The sequence below is a fragment of the Solea solea genome, chromosome 10 (genome assembly GCF_958295425.1).
Source record: "Solea solea chromosome 10, fSolSol10.1, whole genome shotgun sequence".
Classification (NCBI taxonomy): Eukaryota; Metazoa; Chordata; class Actinopteri; order Pleuronectiformes; family Soleidae; genus Solea; species Solea solea.
Window position 1 is genome coordinate 3,614,259 of NC_081143.1, and position 17,281 is coordinate 3,631,539.

The window sequence follows — 17,281 nt, forward strand, 5'->3', positions numbered from 1 at the left end:
GGCATAAAGAGATAAAAAGACATAAATTCCACAAAATATGGGATACCTTTATCATTGTACTATGCAACTAATTCAGAGGAAGGGAGGGAGGTACTTTTTATTTATATTTTAATTTTTTCTCTATCTTGTTCAAAGAACACGTTACAAAGACTGACCCTGGTCAAATCATTTGCAAGATGCATGACATTAAACATGGAGTCAGTCAGTTATTTTTGGTCTTCATGAAGAATGACAAAAACTATTTGCAAAGCATGTATCTTTTTGTGATTTATCTGATATATGTAAGGAAAAGAAAAACCGTCTTTATAGTTCTGTACTGTTCACAACCCCAGATATACATAATAATAATTGTTATTCCACACATCATGGATGCATGCTAAGGAATGTGTGAGACTGTGACACACAACAAGGTCATTTCTACCAGGAGGAGGAATCTAATAAGCCAAGACCAGACAAGGCGTGCGTACCTTAAAAAGAGACTACTTCTGTCACACTTTGGTGATGGGTTTGAGTTTAAAAGAGTCTGATAAAACAGCCAATTATGCCATAGACCATTCCCCACAATAGACTCGACTCACTCAACTCTTTTACCACCTACGCAAAGACCGTGTTAAACAGTCTCTTCAGATGAGAGCCACAAATGTACAGTTGAGAGCTCAAAACAAAACCCAAACTCAATCGCTGCAAGAAGTTTTTGCCTGTGACACACAATATAAAAATAATCACGCTAACAGCTGCCTCTTCAGTTTAACACCTGCAAAGACGGTGGTCCCAATTTTCACAGTGAAGAACAGATATCAGGTAATATTATGAAATACTTTCTACAGCTTCAATACATTACAAATATAATAAGTTCAAATATTCATATTTAAATAAGTTATCGCATTGTATCATTGGAGTGTTTTAAAATAAATGTAGTTTTCGGATGTTGTTTCTTATTTATAATTTCACAATTAGTTTATTTTTGTGTTCTTTAATGTTTCACGCACAAAGCATTTAAGTGATGAATCAAAAAAACGACAATAAATTAGCCACTTAACCGACAATGAAAAGAATTGTTAGTTGCTGCTCATTCCGCTGCTTCCACATCAGTTGTCATGAGTCCGTGCTGCTGCAGGGATGTGAATCACTATTGTAACAAGGGTGAGTGAGGGCATGTGTGTGTGCCCGCGTAATAGCAAAGGCATGTAAATAGGGCAGTGTAAAGCAGCACGCGTCTGTTCACTGAATAAATAATCAGCACAGGCAATGTGTATGTTTGTGGCACAACACAAGTGGCAAAAGTGTCACATGAGACCTGTCAACAACCTGGAGTTACCGTGACCTGGGTCAACCTGCAGGTCATGAACCGCCTGACCTCCTGAATTAGCAGGAATCTGCCTCCTGCTAACATGAGACCAGCTACCCGTACCGTTTTCTCTATAGTGACCGTGCAGGGCTTTTTCTGGGAATCCCAGACCTTCTTACAGGCTTAGTTTCTGAGAATAAGCCATAAACTATTTAACTTGCCCCGAGTCATATATGTGAGCACTCGCAAATGGCCCGGTCACGAAAAGAAACAAGAAGCCTGACAACAGGGACTCAAGGCCACGACCCCAGTGAACACACTGATGATTAAGCCAATTAGGGTGTGGTGTGGCCCTTGAAGTGGCTAATGGTTTAATTAGTGCCATTAGAGCTGGAGAGAGAGGGACACAAACGAGAATTACAGATTGTACTAAACCCTCTGGCTGATGGGAGAAGATGGCTAACTCCCTTAGTCACATTAATACCACACTAAGTCCGACTGACTCGTTCTTTTTCTCGCACATAAAGGTCCAGTGTGTAACAATTATGAGGGTTTATTGTCAAAAACTAAATATACAGCCTATAAGTATGTATGAGTAATGTGTTTATTTGTTTTCCGTAGCCTTAGAATAAACCTTTTATATGTACTTTAAACAAGGGCCTTGCTTTACGGAGGCCAAATTTTGTGTTACCAAGTTTCTACGGCGGCCTGAATGGACAAACCGGCTAGAGCATGTGTTTCGCATTTTTTGTATTTGAAGGCCACCTTAATTCCCTGAAGCACGAGGGAAGGTTGAGCAGAGAACTCCGGTTTCTTTATAATCTGTAATCTCATCGTTAGATGTGACTAATTCTTACACACTGGACCTTTAAAGGGAAATGCTCACATCTTCCAATGTTATTTCAACATAATTGTTGTTGGGCACATGATCCATTAGTCATAACAGTTTCCTGTACTTTGAACACACTGCTGATGATGTTACATCAACAATTATGTTGATGGCACTCACACACTCTCACACACACCCTACTTTCTGCCAATACTTCAGTAAGTTACGCGTTGTATAGCGTCGCTGTCTTTAAAAGTTGCCAGCCTTCATCCGAGACACTTGGAGTTGCGTGGTGCAGTGAACAGCAGGAGCTGTGTTGTGTCTGGCACATGCAGGCAGTTGCTTACAGAGCGCTTGATTTGCTTTGCATTAGCTGTTGGCGGAGCGCGCTTTTTCAACATCGTACAACCACATTCTCTTCAAGCTAAAAATGTGCTCATGATTAGAATACGATTGTGAAGTCCTACTGAATGTCCAGGTTTATTTTTAGTGGTAGAATCCACTTCTGTGCGCCTCTGTGTTGTCAGCCATAGTTCAACTGTATGAGGTTGTTTCACTTCACTGGCAGTGTGTGCTTCCTCTTCTGCCTAACCTGCTCAGTCCCAGCATAAAGTGCGTGTCACTCTGTGTGCAGAACAACAACTAAACAGTGCTGTACTGAGAGAGAGGGACAAAGAGAGTCACACAGAGAGAGTTGTGTGGTCATTTGTCATTTGACAATAGTTTGAATGTAGCAGATATTTGTTTATATTCAAAAGTGATGCACTGCAGCTTAAAATAAGGACACATACAGAATAAATTAAACTACTGCCGCTGTCTGTTTTTTTGAATCAGAATCTAAAAGTATAAAACATGTAAATTATGTTAATATAAATACATCAAAAATATCTGCAGTAACCCAGTAGTTTAGTCACTGGAGAAAACAATCATTTCTGATTATTCACAATCATTATGCACCCTGTAAATTATAAGTACATTTTCATTCCAAAGTACATTAAACTAAACCTCTTGATTCTGGGTCCAAAATATATAAAAGGTCAATGGTGCTCCCTATGTGGGATGAATTAATGTCAGCCATTGCAAAGAATTAGTGAATTAAATTAAAGGTCTGCTGCAACTGCTTCCCAATATTTAGGTGGAGAAGAAAAAAGAGACGCCGCTGTATACAGACACCTGAATGGTAGAGACGAGCTACACAGTAACAGTAAAAGCAGCAGAGGCTAGATCTGAAGCTTAAACACACAAGGGGAAAGAGAGGTGTGCTGGGCGAATTAACTTTCAGGACACTCTTGACACCCAGAAGCCAATCAGATTGTCATTAACTGGCAGAGGGACAGGCAAAGCTGGCACAAGCTAATTAACCTCCGGATCTCTCACTGCCAAAGGAACATGGAGGAGGATCTGGGATGGCAGGGAGGAGGGGAGGAGAGAGAGGCAGGTGATGCCCTGGGCAGATGCCTTCAGGTGGGGGAAACGCTTAAGAGTGCACACACGCTGAATGGTGTTGTAAAGATGAACTGGACGGGGATGTTTGCCAGAGATGAGGATGAGATAATGTTATATAAGTTCGAGGCAGTTTGATGTGGCCATGCACTCGGATAAAAATCTGGCTTTTTGTGTATATTCTGAGTTGTTGCACTAAGTGTCTCTGAATGCATGTACGTAAGTGTATAATAGTATCTCTGCATAATCAGTTGTTCCTACAAGCTACAGTGAGAAGACCATTGGATATTTGTCTTAGAGGATACTGAACTATGAATGATGCAACTGCACAGACTGTTAATTACTTGCTTGTTTTGGTCGGTTAAAGATGACCAGTGTTTAAATTAATTATTTATTTGATTGATTCAAGGTTGTGGGTTCGACTCCCAACTCTGCTAGTCTACATGCCGATGTGTTTTGGTGCAAGACGCCCTATGAATGGCAAAACTGTAGTATAAATCAGCTTAGAGTGGTCATCATGACTAGAAAACTGCGATATAAATACAGGTCATGTTTGTCTCACTTTCTCGATCGCTTAGTTTCTCATTTTACTCCATAAATCCTTTTTTTGAGTGAGTCTTTTCATAGAGACTCTGAGGGTGGCAGGAGGATTTAGTTGTCAGTTATCGTTCATCACGCAGTACCATCAGGGAGGCATCGCAGTGCTCCCTAACTTCCTTCTGCACCACGTACATTGAGAATCATAATGAAATATTTCCAGTGATCAGAAGAACTACAGATGGTGTGGCCCCCACAGAGCCCTGATCTCAACACCATGGAGTCAGTCAGGGTGTACTGGGTGTACATGAAGAGACAGAAGACAATCAGACAAACTAAATCATGGAACAACCCTTAAACAACAGTTTTGCATGTGCAGCTGGAGAAATGGTACAGTTTTAAAAGGCAACAGGAGTTCACGCCACATATCGATTTGGGTTGTACTTTCTGGTTACAACACTTAAAAGACAAAACATATATTTAAATATCCACACTTAATTGAATGGAAAATAAACTAAATAATGTCCAAGACAACCTTCAAAATAGTCGCTACTACATTTTCTGTCGACCAGATTAAATTAATTCTTGTAGATGCAAGATACAGTATGAGCAAAATAATGCCCATTTAGCTTTTCCTGATTGATATGTCCATATACTCTACACAAGACTTTGACCATGTTGAGTAACTGTGTGTGTGTGTGGTTTACATGCGTCTTACCATGGTACACTGGCCTGGTAGAGGAGCTGGCCTCTGCGGGGGAAGAGCTCTTGGAGCGCGAGTTAAAGGGTGATTGTCTGAAGCACTCATCCAGGAACGGACTGAAACAGAGACATAATGAACACTCACAGTACGCGACACTTGAACCAAATATATTTAGGATATACAGTATTTGAAAACAATTGTTAATGTAATAAAGTGACAAATAATTCAAATTTCACAGGAAATGCATAGTTTTTCTGACTCACCTGTTTATTCCCACCATGTTACCGTCTTTGTGGTTGTTGGCTTTGCTTACTTTTTCTGATGAGACAGAGACAAACACAGACAATATCATTTAAATATGTATTTATTAACAATATCCAGTTATTGATTGCATTGTCTATAATGTAAACCCCAAATTGACTCCATGACAGTAGACTGTTAAATGTGTTTGGGGCATCAGAGTGTACTACTATTTCCAAGGTCAAAAATGGCCATGCTCAATTTAAATACAAGACCTTAGTGAAGTGTGCTGTGGAGAGCAGATATCTAAACACGAGAAGCTGATATTTTGAAGTGATAGTGAGGTGGTTAAGTAGCTAAAACTTTCCTGCAATTAGGTCATTGCCTGACAGAGACACCAAGACTATGCACATGTACGTGCCCGATTGCTTCAACTCTTTAAGTTGAATTGGACTAGTAAAGCACAGGTTTGTCATGCCAGCAGGGGAGAGCTGGCCATCTGGAGCAGTGGGAGTCTCTCCAGTGGGTCTGCTGACCTGTGGGCCGAAAAGTTAGCCCAACAACACTTATGAAATATGAATATGAAAACTGTTTTTGAAGACCTGCATTAGAGTCCCCAGATGGCACACTTGTGGTTGTGTATGATGCTGCTCTTGTTTGTTAGCAGAGAGTGAAGAGACAAAATATTAGAAACACCTTTTGATATCACACAGTCCAATAAAGAACCACCACTAGCTATAATCTCTAAACTGCTGCAGATCAACAAAAATGAAGATTAGAAGACGGATGAGGATGGACTGTACATATTGTACCAGTCAACCAGCAATTAGTGTGCATTATTATAACTCACAAGGTCATTGTCGTGACAAATGTATAATTTCAAGTACTTAATTTAACTATGTTAACATGAATAAATACAGACAAACATCTGACTGGAGTTATTCTTACACATCATCTCGGCCCTTTATTGATATTTTTCAAAAGAGTTGTGAAACAGCACAGTGTTTTGTTTGTCAGACACTGCAATGTGTTGCTCAGATTGATTACAGGACTGATCAAGTCAAATGCCGAGCTGAGTCACGTGCATCCTGATACTTAACAATGTTTTATAAAAATGTAATAATTTCTCCCAACATTAATGGATGCACTCTTTATTTCAGGTTAGGTGGGGCGCCGCTGCCATAAAATGCTGCAATAAATCAAGCAAATAAACATTAAAGTGCCCATATTTTGGCCATTTACTGGATCATAATTTTAATTTGGGGTCTACAAGAATAGGTATAAACGACGTGCTGTTCAGAAGACATTTTCTTGGTCTCATGCTGCATTTAAGTGCATATAACTGCAACAGCTTATTCCACTCTGATTTGTCAGCTGGCCAACACTTAAGTTATTAGAGCATGTGTTGGAAATGCCACACCCTTCAACACTTGTAAACACTGCTATTGTCACAGTAAAAATGTGATGGTTCTGCTGTACCAATTATTGCTTTTCTTTGAGTTTTAATGGGCAGTGGATTTGCCGTACCAATTTATGCCAAACTAGCCAATATACACCTGATATTTGGTGTCTCTTACACTTAACAAAATTAAACGAGGTGTATCAGACTTGAGCAACAGTGTTTTGTGGGACAGAATGACTCCATCTACTGTGGACTATGGCCTTTACAAATCAGTAGACCTTTTCCAGGACACTACATTACACTCAGAAAAACAGAATAGCAAATGAACATGCTAACGTAACACATGCATATAAAGAGTTTGAAATATAATTGATTGCCTATGTCTTCCACAAAGTCTTGTTGCCTTTGAGGTTCTCACAACTTTACAATACAACAAACTTGTCCTCCTAACAACCAGGATCACAACTACTTCATGTAATGTGTGGCTGTGTGACAAGTGAGGAAATGGAGTTTGTGTTGCATATATTTATAATGAGACTGTGGCGCTGATGCAAAGCAAGTTACCTGAGCTACTATAGTGTACTACTACGTTACATAGTAGCCATTTGTACTTGCTCATGAGCAGCAGGCAGTTGAGTCTCTAATAAAAACACATTTTTAACAGGTTTGTAAATGGCAAGTAAATTGAAAACCGTTCCAAAAAAGGCTACTCCTTGGGCAGATATATAAGTATTTTAAGTATACAGTTGTAAAAAGCACTAAACAAAATGCCTGAGAATTGAGCTGTGTGTGAGTTTCAAGGCGATGTAATGAAGTGAATTTCAAAGCAGCAACCATCTCAGTGTTCAGAGCGACCTTGCCACTGATGCGTCTCTGAGGTCCTACTGCTCTAAGTAATTTATATTGATTGCTCATTGTGTGACAGCAGCCCGCTCTGTTCCAGTCCCCCTCACATTCAAAAAACAGTTCTAAGGGGGCTGTTTGTCGCTGTTGCCAGGCTAGCGATGCCCCGGCATCCCTGGGTGGGCATACTGTGCACCCCCAGTGCCCTCTCTACCCTTCTTATCCTCTGCCCCTCGCTACAACTCACTAACCCACCCCCCTCCACCCTGAACACCCCACTCCGTCACACTGCGTGCCAAGGACAGAGGTCTCTTTCCACGTTGCCATGGAGATGCCGCACAGGAGAAATGTAAAGGGAGGAAGGAGGGGAAGTGCAGGGGGAGAGCGTGTGCAGCCAAGTGTGCTTGAGCGGACATGTCTGAAAACGAGTCCAGGGAGGAGGGGGGGAGAGAGAGGTAGTGAGAGAGAGAATGAGAGAAAGGAGGAGAAGGAGGGGGGGAAAGGGGGGGAATTTGTGCAGACACCACTCCCCAAGGAGGCTTGTGTGAGTGTGTAAGAGTGTGTGGGAAAGAAAGACTGTCAATGTGTGAATTTGTGAATATGTGCAAGAGCAAGAAGAGAAAACAGAGATTTTACACCAGCATGTTTTCGCTATATGGCATTAAAGCAATCAAACACAGCTGGGGTCACAGAGCAGGACTACGAGTCTAACCTCTCACACTCGTGTATCTGGACACTTTCTCCGGGGACCGATGGATACACCTCAAAGCTCTGTCTTGATCTAGCAATACAAACAGCTGTCTGCGGCTTCAATATCACTTTCATGGCCATACAGGTAAAAAGCAGGGGTGTCGTTACATTCTTGGCTTTACTACAGAGCCTCCAAATGACAGAAATGGAAACATGTAGGTTTTATAGTCAAGGATCACAAACTGTCCAAGGTTTACACTGCGGTGCTGCAGGGGGAAAATGACATGTTGCTGTGCATGGATGTGGGAGTGTTGGAGATCTACTGTTGCCAAAAGAACAGTGTGTTCCAGGGAATGATATTGTTGCACATACCTGACAATTTGAACAGTAGTTCAGAGGCCATTTTGACCGAAATGTCCTGGGAGAAGAGATCTTTCTGGGGACAGGTCAACGTCTCAGGGAGGTTGCTTATCGGCTCACTCTTCTCACTCGTCCCGAAAGTACTCAAGGACAGCAGGTGAGAAGCCGGTGGAGTGAGTTCTGTTGGGGGCGGGTCCACCTCCATGGGTTCTGGCTTTACTTTCACTTTCTGGTAGTGGACATCTTTGTTGTTCTCTGCTGTGCACGAATGAGCGAGAGAAATGTCACTGGTTAGATTTAACCAAGGCACAGAATCAAAGACGTTATCGAATTTTCTGCAGAATAGAAGTGAGCATTTCAACAGTACATACACTGAGAAATCTGGAAGAGAAACACGTAACATCAGCATATTCCAATACAAACACCCATGTGATAAATACCTTGGTTAAATTGTTAAGCTTTGTTCACCATTTCTGCTTCAGCGTATGTGATAAATACTTTATACTGATGCTCGAACTGACTAAATTATACTCAAACATTAAAGTTCAGTGGCATGACAGTGCACATCATTTGTGGTAGGAAATCACTTGAACTACAAACGGTAGCATTATATCCACCTGAAAAAACTAAAAGCTGTGTTAAAAAGTAGTAATTACTTGGTGCTAAATTTACCTTTTTCAGCTGAATGAAATACAGGGTCTGATAATGGTTCATCTTATCTCAGCCACTCATGTAACCCTGACTGCAAAATGGATTAAACACAGATGACTGCACTGTACCTACATAATGAATGGAGGCTTAATTTGATGTTTTTCTGTCACATTGGCTGCCAGATGATGCAATCCTTCTGCCAGTCAGTTTCATTCATATTCAGATCAAATTCACAATTAAACATTTGCCTAAAAGGCCTTAATGTGCCTAAATGTATGTTGTTGCTCCTGTTCCATAGTTAGCTTCGGCACCTGTTTATTATCCAGTCCAACAGCAATATCGAAAGCATCAAACATATTTTTTTACTAGCCTGGCGCCATCTCCAGAGATGATAAAACAACACCAATGCTTAAATTGTTGTTTTGATTCCATTTCGATCAGTTCTTGTTTTTGCTTCTGAGTGTAGTTTCATTCCTGGAACCGACGTGGTCATGATGGTGATGGCTGTCAATTGCCAAGACATTATGTTTCTTACAGACTAGTAGGTTAATAGCTATTGGTATTTAAATTGGCCATGTAGTGAAAACACAAAAGGTATATATAGCATATTTCATATTTGTAAATTTATCACAAGCTCTATAGTTACTGTCTTGGTATCTCTATTTCTATTTATCTGAATAACCTAAATAAATGTCTCGATATCACCAAAATGCTGACTGTGTGGTTATTAGGGCAATAGGGCAGCAGGTGGTCATACTTAAGACAGTACTGACTAAATCTAGACACTACACCTGGTAGGAATGTCGCTTCACTCTTTGAAAGGCATGCAAAAAAAAAAAAAAAAGATTCAGACTGCCATGAAAGAATACTGGAACGCATTAAAAAGGGAATATGTGATGCAGGCAATATTTTCTTAATGTAGAGCTACTGAGCTGTCAGATATTGGTTCTCTAATGGTCTCTAATAGCTATATTTAGAAGATTCAAATTAGAGCTACTTTAGTGCAGTTAGTGCAGAATGTGCAGGGTATAAATAAATCAACTGTACTGAAGGAAAAGAGAGCTTTCTTTGGGATGCTCTTTAGCATCTGTATATCCAAGTTGGTCAGTCTTTGGTAGTAAGTATGGCACAAGGTAGCGTCTCTGTAGTGACAAGCAGGAGCAAGACAAAGCAGTGCAGTTGATACAGCGCTGCTGACATGGCGACTCAGCACGATTATGGGATATATGAATTTGGCAGGGCAGTGGGAGTTGTAGGAGGGGCGGGGTGGGGGAGCAGCAGAAATGGGGAAGAGGGAGGGAGATACATGACAGTAACCCTGCACTAACTCTACTACTCCTCCCCTCACACTCTCTTCTCCTCCTTTGCTTGGGTGGAACACCAAGACTAGCTGTGTGCTCATGCGAACATGCACATGTATCCACTTCAATGCGAGTATATTACACTGTTAATGTGGATACATTTAAGTATAACCCACCCGCCCCCACCCTCCTCCTCCTCCTCAAGGTTCAGATGTCTGGTTTGCTGGTAGAAGCCAGTATGTGGGGACACTGACAACCATCAGCCCACTAATCCCTTAATCAGGTGTCCAGAGCTGGCCAAGAGTAACCTAGAAGAGGCTGATGGAGGGGCAGAGCAGAGGAGGAGAGAGAGAGGGTGGAGGGGTAGGGGGCACTATGCTCCAAGGGTCAACCAAGGGACACGGGAGCTTCGATCTCTGGATCACCACCCTAACAACAGACACTGAGCGCACTGCTGAGCTGCATAAATGCTCACACGTACACACACACACACAAAAACTCATACAAGTATTATGGGATACTACATGTCCTTGACCTTCCAATGCCGAAACAGACTTGCATACATCCCATAGAGCCCTTATGGAGAGTCACGAGTCGATGTTAGACAATATTTAATTGTAAACACGTGGTGCCTTATTAAAAGTATCACATCACAGCAGGTCACTTTAAAACAAAGAAAATAAAGCCTCACTCACACAATGATACTTTATACGGCTCTTATGTTGAGTGCATGACCTAATGTTCTGAAACCATAAAAAAGGTTTCAATGGTGAGTGAACAGCTTCTACCTTTTGTTCATTTGAAAGCAGGTGTAACAATAAAATACACTCACCAATTACACATCTTTGTTCTAGTGGCTGAAGTTTCTTTGGTAAACAAACAGTGGACTTTTATTTTTTTGTTGAGTTCTACAATACTGCTAAGGCCTCATGTCTCTACTTAGACAAATGCACATGGATCCCATTTGTAAAGGATAGCATGGGTGTCAACTATGACGACTGATGGTGATTTGATAACTACTAAGACATGGGCAGCCCTCACTCACATTTTGGTCAAAGTTAATGGTGGTGCACATCTCTTCATACAGTCAGCTCAGTGAGGCATTTGCTTCAGCACAAATTTGTGATATTTAAGGTTAACAGGTTGCATCAGTTTTTTTGTTTTACTATTTTGTATTCCCACATCTTATCTAGTGATATTACTATGTTTACAGTATCAAACCAATACTGTCTCAACCCTAAATTTGAATCTTTAGTAAATACTACGAAAGGTTATAAATGACAGCTCAATGTTGCACACTTACAGTATTTGTGTATGTGAGCTGCATGCCAAGTCTCAATCTACTAAAAATGACTTGTTCATTCAGACACAGCGCTACTCAAGTTTTGAGTCAGTACAAAAGTGATTGGGGTTTGCGTGATCAACATTGACCTCCAGTGTCTACTTCAATCTGTGTGGACGTAATTGTCTGTTTCACTGAATATACACAGCAGAAAGGCACAGACCTTGGGATTGAGTTGTAACTACATTGCACAAAAATGCCACGTACCATTGGTGATTTAATGCATGCTAAGTCAATTTACTGAAATGCTTTGATACATCGACAGCACTGGAGTAAAAGCAGGTAGTGGGAGAGACAGCCAGAAGAAGAAGAAGCCCAGAATGAGGGTAGAGAGAGAGAGAAAACTGTCAAAAAGTGCCAGAAAAAGAACACCCGAGGGTAAGAAAGGAAAGAAGAAAGCGGCATGAGTAAGAAGGGCTGGGGGAGGACAGAAAGATGAGGATTGGCTATAGCCTAAATGACAACCTCTCCACCTCTCCCCCTCCAGTTATCGTAGTCTACCCCTCTCAATGCTCTGTTATTCCACATCTCTGTTTCCCTGCCCCCACCTCACCTTTCTCTCTCCCTCACCCTCCCTCTCTCAATCTCTCTATTATCCTGCTCTCTAGTCGACCTGCTCAGACAGGGGTGAAGAGTTCAGGCGCTTCAAAGGCTGCAGTGTGGAGACTTCATGTCATGTGGGAGCCACAGCAGCCTTGCCTGCAGACTTCACAGACAGCTGCTGCTACAATTGATCCTCGACCAGCTCGTCCTCAGTAGTTCGACTTTCCAGTGGTTGCAAAACTGCAGCTACATCTGACTTCAGAGCTGTGTGCTTGATAAATAGCCCATACAGAGCCAGATATGGCCCTTATAAAGCAGTCCTAAACAAAAACATTTGGCACGAGCTAGAGCAGATTCAAGGCTACTAAAACTTTATCATATAAGGTCATGACAAAGGACTGTAAGTGATTGCCTCAGTGATTCTGTCAACCATCTCTCATATATAACAAGGCACTGATAAAACAAACATACATAAGGGGGTAAAAGGAATCAGCTCTGCATTTCTATAAAGAGAACTATACGCCTTTTTGAGGAGGCAGTGAGACAGAATATGGAGGTAGGGAGGGTGGGAGTATGAGAGGTCAGCAAGCGGCCACACAGAGGGGGCATGTTGAGGACACTGTTAAAGTAGAGTAGAGCTTTACATAAAGTAAGACTGTACAGTAATGCCACTGTTGTGAATTAGAATGATGAACCGCTTGGACAGAATGCTGTGAAATGCCATATTGAGTAAATAGTGCAACCTTTAATGTGAGGGTAAGGATAAATGATGAGCGTTACATTCAGTTACAAGCCGCAAGAAGAAAGGCTATATATACTTGTTACTGTAATGCCAGTTCTTCCTTGGCTTAGTTTTTGGTTTATTCTAGAACTTGCACAGTGGAATTTTATACTAAATAAAGATTAATCCTCTTCTTTGTAATTTAAATGTTACTGTGGACTACAAGCAGTGCATGACATGTTTTTCTAACTTTCATCTTTACAGTTATGATATGGTGTGAAAGAGGAATGAGTCAGCATGTTAGTTCTGACTTCTATGAGGTTAAGATGCTGGTGTTGTATTAACTAGCTTTTTTAAATTGTGCTTAAAAGTAGTAAAACAGGTGCATCATTGCACTGGAAATGTGTAGGTTTCACTGTGGTGGTTTGAATAGTCTGAGGCTAACACTCAAGTGAATAAGGAATGGGCAAAAAAAATACAATGTAATGATAAAATGTAGATGAACACATTATGCAACCAGCAGACACAATGAGAAGACATAATATAATTTAAGGAGGAATTCCACTGTACAGATTATATACCAGAACAGGTACAAATAAAGGAAATTGAGTAGATAGAGGGATGCATATGTTCCTATGCCTCTGTGTAATTTAGGCAGTGTTTCTCATCAATGTCAACAAATAGAACCTCATAAGCTAAAATTTGTTATTAGCTACCTGGTCCGAAGTGGACCAAATATTTGATTGCCACTTTTATTAGCTAGGTAAAAGGCATTGTAGAGGGGAGAGGGCCTGTAAAATGTCCTCAGAGATGGAAGGCCTATTTGTAAGGAATGACAAATTAGTAAAGCAAGTACAGTACAAAGTGTGATTTCACACCTATAGTGAGGGTGGTTGGATGGTGAGTGGGTGGCACGGCTGTTATCCACACGATGCCAGTCTGCCAGGGCACCACCTAGGGCCCCACACCTCCCTGTCCCCCTCCCTTCCTGCGACGCCATGTTCCCCTTGCCCTGCAACACCAATGCCCATCTGCTCGTACACGTTAGCCGCTGGCGCCAGGGACTATTTAGCCTGGTGTAATTAGCCCCCAGACACCGGCAGCCTGGTTTTAAACAGATGTGGGGGAGGTAGGCGACTCAACGCGACCAGCCAGTGTTTGATAAGGACGAGAGGAAAGAGGGGGAAGGAGAGAAGAAGTAGTGACCTAGTTAAAGGGATGATGCAACTCGTGTTACAGCACTATGTGCAGTAATGATGACAACCCCACTTGTTCTGACTGTCCAATGCCATGGTTGGGGAAGGATGAGCAGCAGAAATTTAATTAGGTTGTCTATTTGCTGTACTGATGAGCAGGAATGGGGAAATAAGCAGTGTTTAATAGACAAATAGTAATGTTTATAACAAAGAAAATGCTCAGGCTGTGCTCCCCTATTATTTCCTTATTAAGTAATCTCACCGGTTATTGCATTCTGGTGCTGACCTTTATCAGAGTCTAGAAAGAGGTTATAATGTAGATGCCCTTGAACCCCATGACTGTAATCACACGTGACTGTAATGGTGCTGACCTTTTCCTGGATCTCTCCTGTCCTTCTCACCAACTTTCTCTCCTTCCCTTCCCCCAGGGTCATTTGAGGGTCCAGACTCTTGTCAAGGCTGTCACTCTAGACAGTCCTCTCCATCTACCACCCCCGCTGTTGCCATGGCAATGGACGGCACTGCACTCCAAGGACTATGTGAGGGGGCAGCGGGAGCCAGCAGATGGATGAACGCTGCAGCATCTTTCCCTAACCTAGGTCAACCTTGCAGAGCCAGTGTAAGTGATGGGAGGGAAAAAAAATACAGGCCATGCTGCATGAGGACCAAAACTGGCAGGATAACCCATAGATCGGAAATAGTAAAATAAAAAAAATAAAAATAAAAAAGTAGGGGGCCGAGGGAATAGTAATGAAACAATGAATAAAGGGTAGAGGTAATAGTGAAGGAATTACAAACCATTCTCTCAATGTCTCTGACACAAAAAGGCCACTGTCTTGTTTGTTTGTTTGTTGTTGTTGTTGTTCAAGTTGCAATCATGTCAGTTTTGTCTTCCTCAGACGCACACACAAAAGGACACGCACACACAAGGAAACGTGACCTGCGGGCAGGCAGTGGAGCAGCACACGTGTAGTACCACAGAGCTCACCGCTCACATGAGTCACTCTGAACACCGGTCGACTCAGAGAGAACAATAGCAATCGGTGTGTGGTGTCTGTAACAACACATACACACTGGCACAGGATAAAAAGCCGCCGACTGTGCCACCTTTAGGCTGCCATTTGCTTCATGTTTTTTTTATACTTGAATGTATACTTATTGTCAGTATAGCAAAATGTGTACATGTTCCAAAGTAGCAGCAGTCCACGAGGCCTACTAGGTTTTAGACCAACTTAAATGTTAAAAACCTAAGAAGGATGTAATGAATGCATTTAATTGTTAATCAGAAAATCACATTTTCTCATGCATTACATGGTAAAAAAAAACAAAACACTAGCACTGTTGATGTATAATACTTGGCTAAAAGGCTGAGAGGTACACTTAAGCAGTCCACAGTGGACAAACACCTGTCCACAACACACTTGAACCAGATGTAGCACTAAATAGTGATTTAGATCCAAGCTAAAATAGATGGTTGTACAAAGCATTAAAGCAATGGTCACCACTTCCATAATGCACACACACTGTGCTACAAAATTGAGAGCAATGCTGTCAGTCTCTGACTGAGGACTTGGTAGCAAGAATCCTGCTGAACTCAAACCAGGAGATTTTAAGCCTAAATCATGCAGCAGTCGCTTATTTTGAGTCCAGAGTGGCGCCCTCTAGGTTAGGCCATGATGTTTGTGAAAATTTGTCATGGAAAGGCCAAGTAAGGGATGAGTTTTTATTTGCCAGTTTGCCGTGTTTTGTAGCGGAACTTAAGAGAAAACAGCAACTATAAAAATAAATCTACACTTTGTTCCACAATAGTTGGAACAACCTGATGCAGAGAGGGAGAGACAGAAAATGAAGGGTCAAGACAAGCGACCTGAATATCATCACAGAAGTTTTCAGCCACTACCCTGTACAGAGGCTGCAGAGAGAGAAAAAACATTCCACACTATTTGTTTTTTCCCCACACAGGTACACTTTGCTCACCTTTGAGAAGACCCCAATTTTAGCTTGGTTAGGTGTGCCATTGAAGAAAACAACAGAACCCTTTTATGGCAGTTTGTGACATAACCTCTGGCCTACAGCTAACCTTCTGCGCTGAAACTCTAAAAAGCTGACCGACACACACAGAAAAATAGGACATGCATGATCTCTTCATTCCAAGAAATATTTATGTATATAATGACCACTGAAAGCTGTAAAGCTAATTTGCATTTCCCCTTTAACATAACAAAAATTGCACAAATCCATAACGAGGGCCTACCTGAAAGCTTAATCAGCAGCTCGGAGGCCACCTTCATGTTGATATCCTGGCTCAGCAAGCTGTTCTTAGCCATGGGGCTTCCTTCTCTTGGTTTCAGTGGCCCTAAGCGCTCATTGACTGCTGCATGCGCTGTTGTTCTGTCCTGACAAAATGACCCAGGAAAGCTTGGATGGACCTGGCTCATGGACTGGGAGGATGGTCTAGGGCTGAGTGCTTCTTCTACTTTGGGCTCTTCCTTCAGATGGAATGGAGACTTGAGCGTCTCCCTCTGGTTGGCCGCTGCAACAAGAAAGAGATAGAAGACCAAAAGAATGAGAGGACATGAAGAGGAGAAATTGTGTCAAGGGCAGGAGGAGGAAAGACCTTGTACCTTTTAAAAGACTTACTTTTAAAAAGGTGCCTGAATGTCTCAGCAATAACACGAGATCATGTGGAGGCTTCCCATTGTCTTTCTGGGTTACAGATTTTGTTCTAAATATTACTGGTCCTTCAACTGGTCATCAATACTTCAAAAACATTAACAAGTGAAATTTAATGTGTCATAGGACCTGCTTATTTTAAAGCTTAACATAAGTATAAAGGACTGTATCCACACACACACACACACACACAGACACACACAACAGGACATATGACCAGCAGAAATATTCAAATTAAAGGAAACGACAAAGTGAACCATAGTGGATTTTCTTATAGTAATATCACTTTCCACAATCCACGCGGTGTAGGTCAACACAAGGTGAAGCCTCATTGCTGCCCGTCTTTCATCTTTAGGGCAACAAATTCCCATCATCCCCTTCTTCCTTTGTCCTTCACATTGCTACGTTCTCCATCCCATTCATTTCAGTGCACGTTATTCTTCACATCAGTCCACTTTAAGTCTGGTTTGTCTCGTTCCTTTGTACCTCTGACATCTTCCAAATCCATTTCAGACTAAG

General features: G+C 41.7%; 1 protein-coding gene across 3 annotated transcripts in view; it reads right to left on the reverse strand.

The window, feature by feature from the left end:
• Positions 1-17,281, reverse strand: part of znf827 (zinc finger protein 827) — a 63,108-nt gene that overhangs the window by 16,541 nt on the left and 29,286 nt on the right. For 2 of the 3 annotated variants that reach the window (XM_058639885.1, XM_058639887.1), the window contains exons 5-8: positions 16,344-16,622; positions 8,348-8,593; positions 5,064-5,118; positions 4,816-4,916 (exon numbers count right to left, since the gene is read on the reverse strand). In XM_058639885.1, coding sequence (XP_058495868.1) covers positions 4,816-4,916; positions 5,064-5,118; positions 8,348-8,593; positions 16,344-16,622 — 681 coding nt within the window. The remainder of the gene's footprint in view (positions 1-4,815; positions 4,917-5,063; positions 5,119-8,347; positions 8,594-16,343; positions 16,623-17,281) is intronic. The other variant, XM_058639886.1, reaches the window with a different exon arrangement.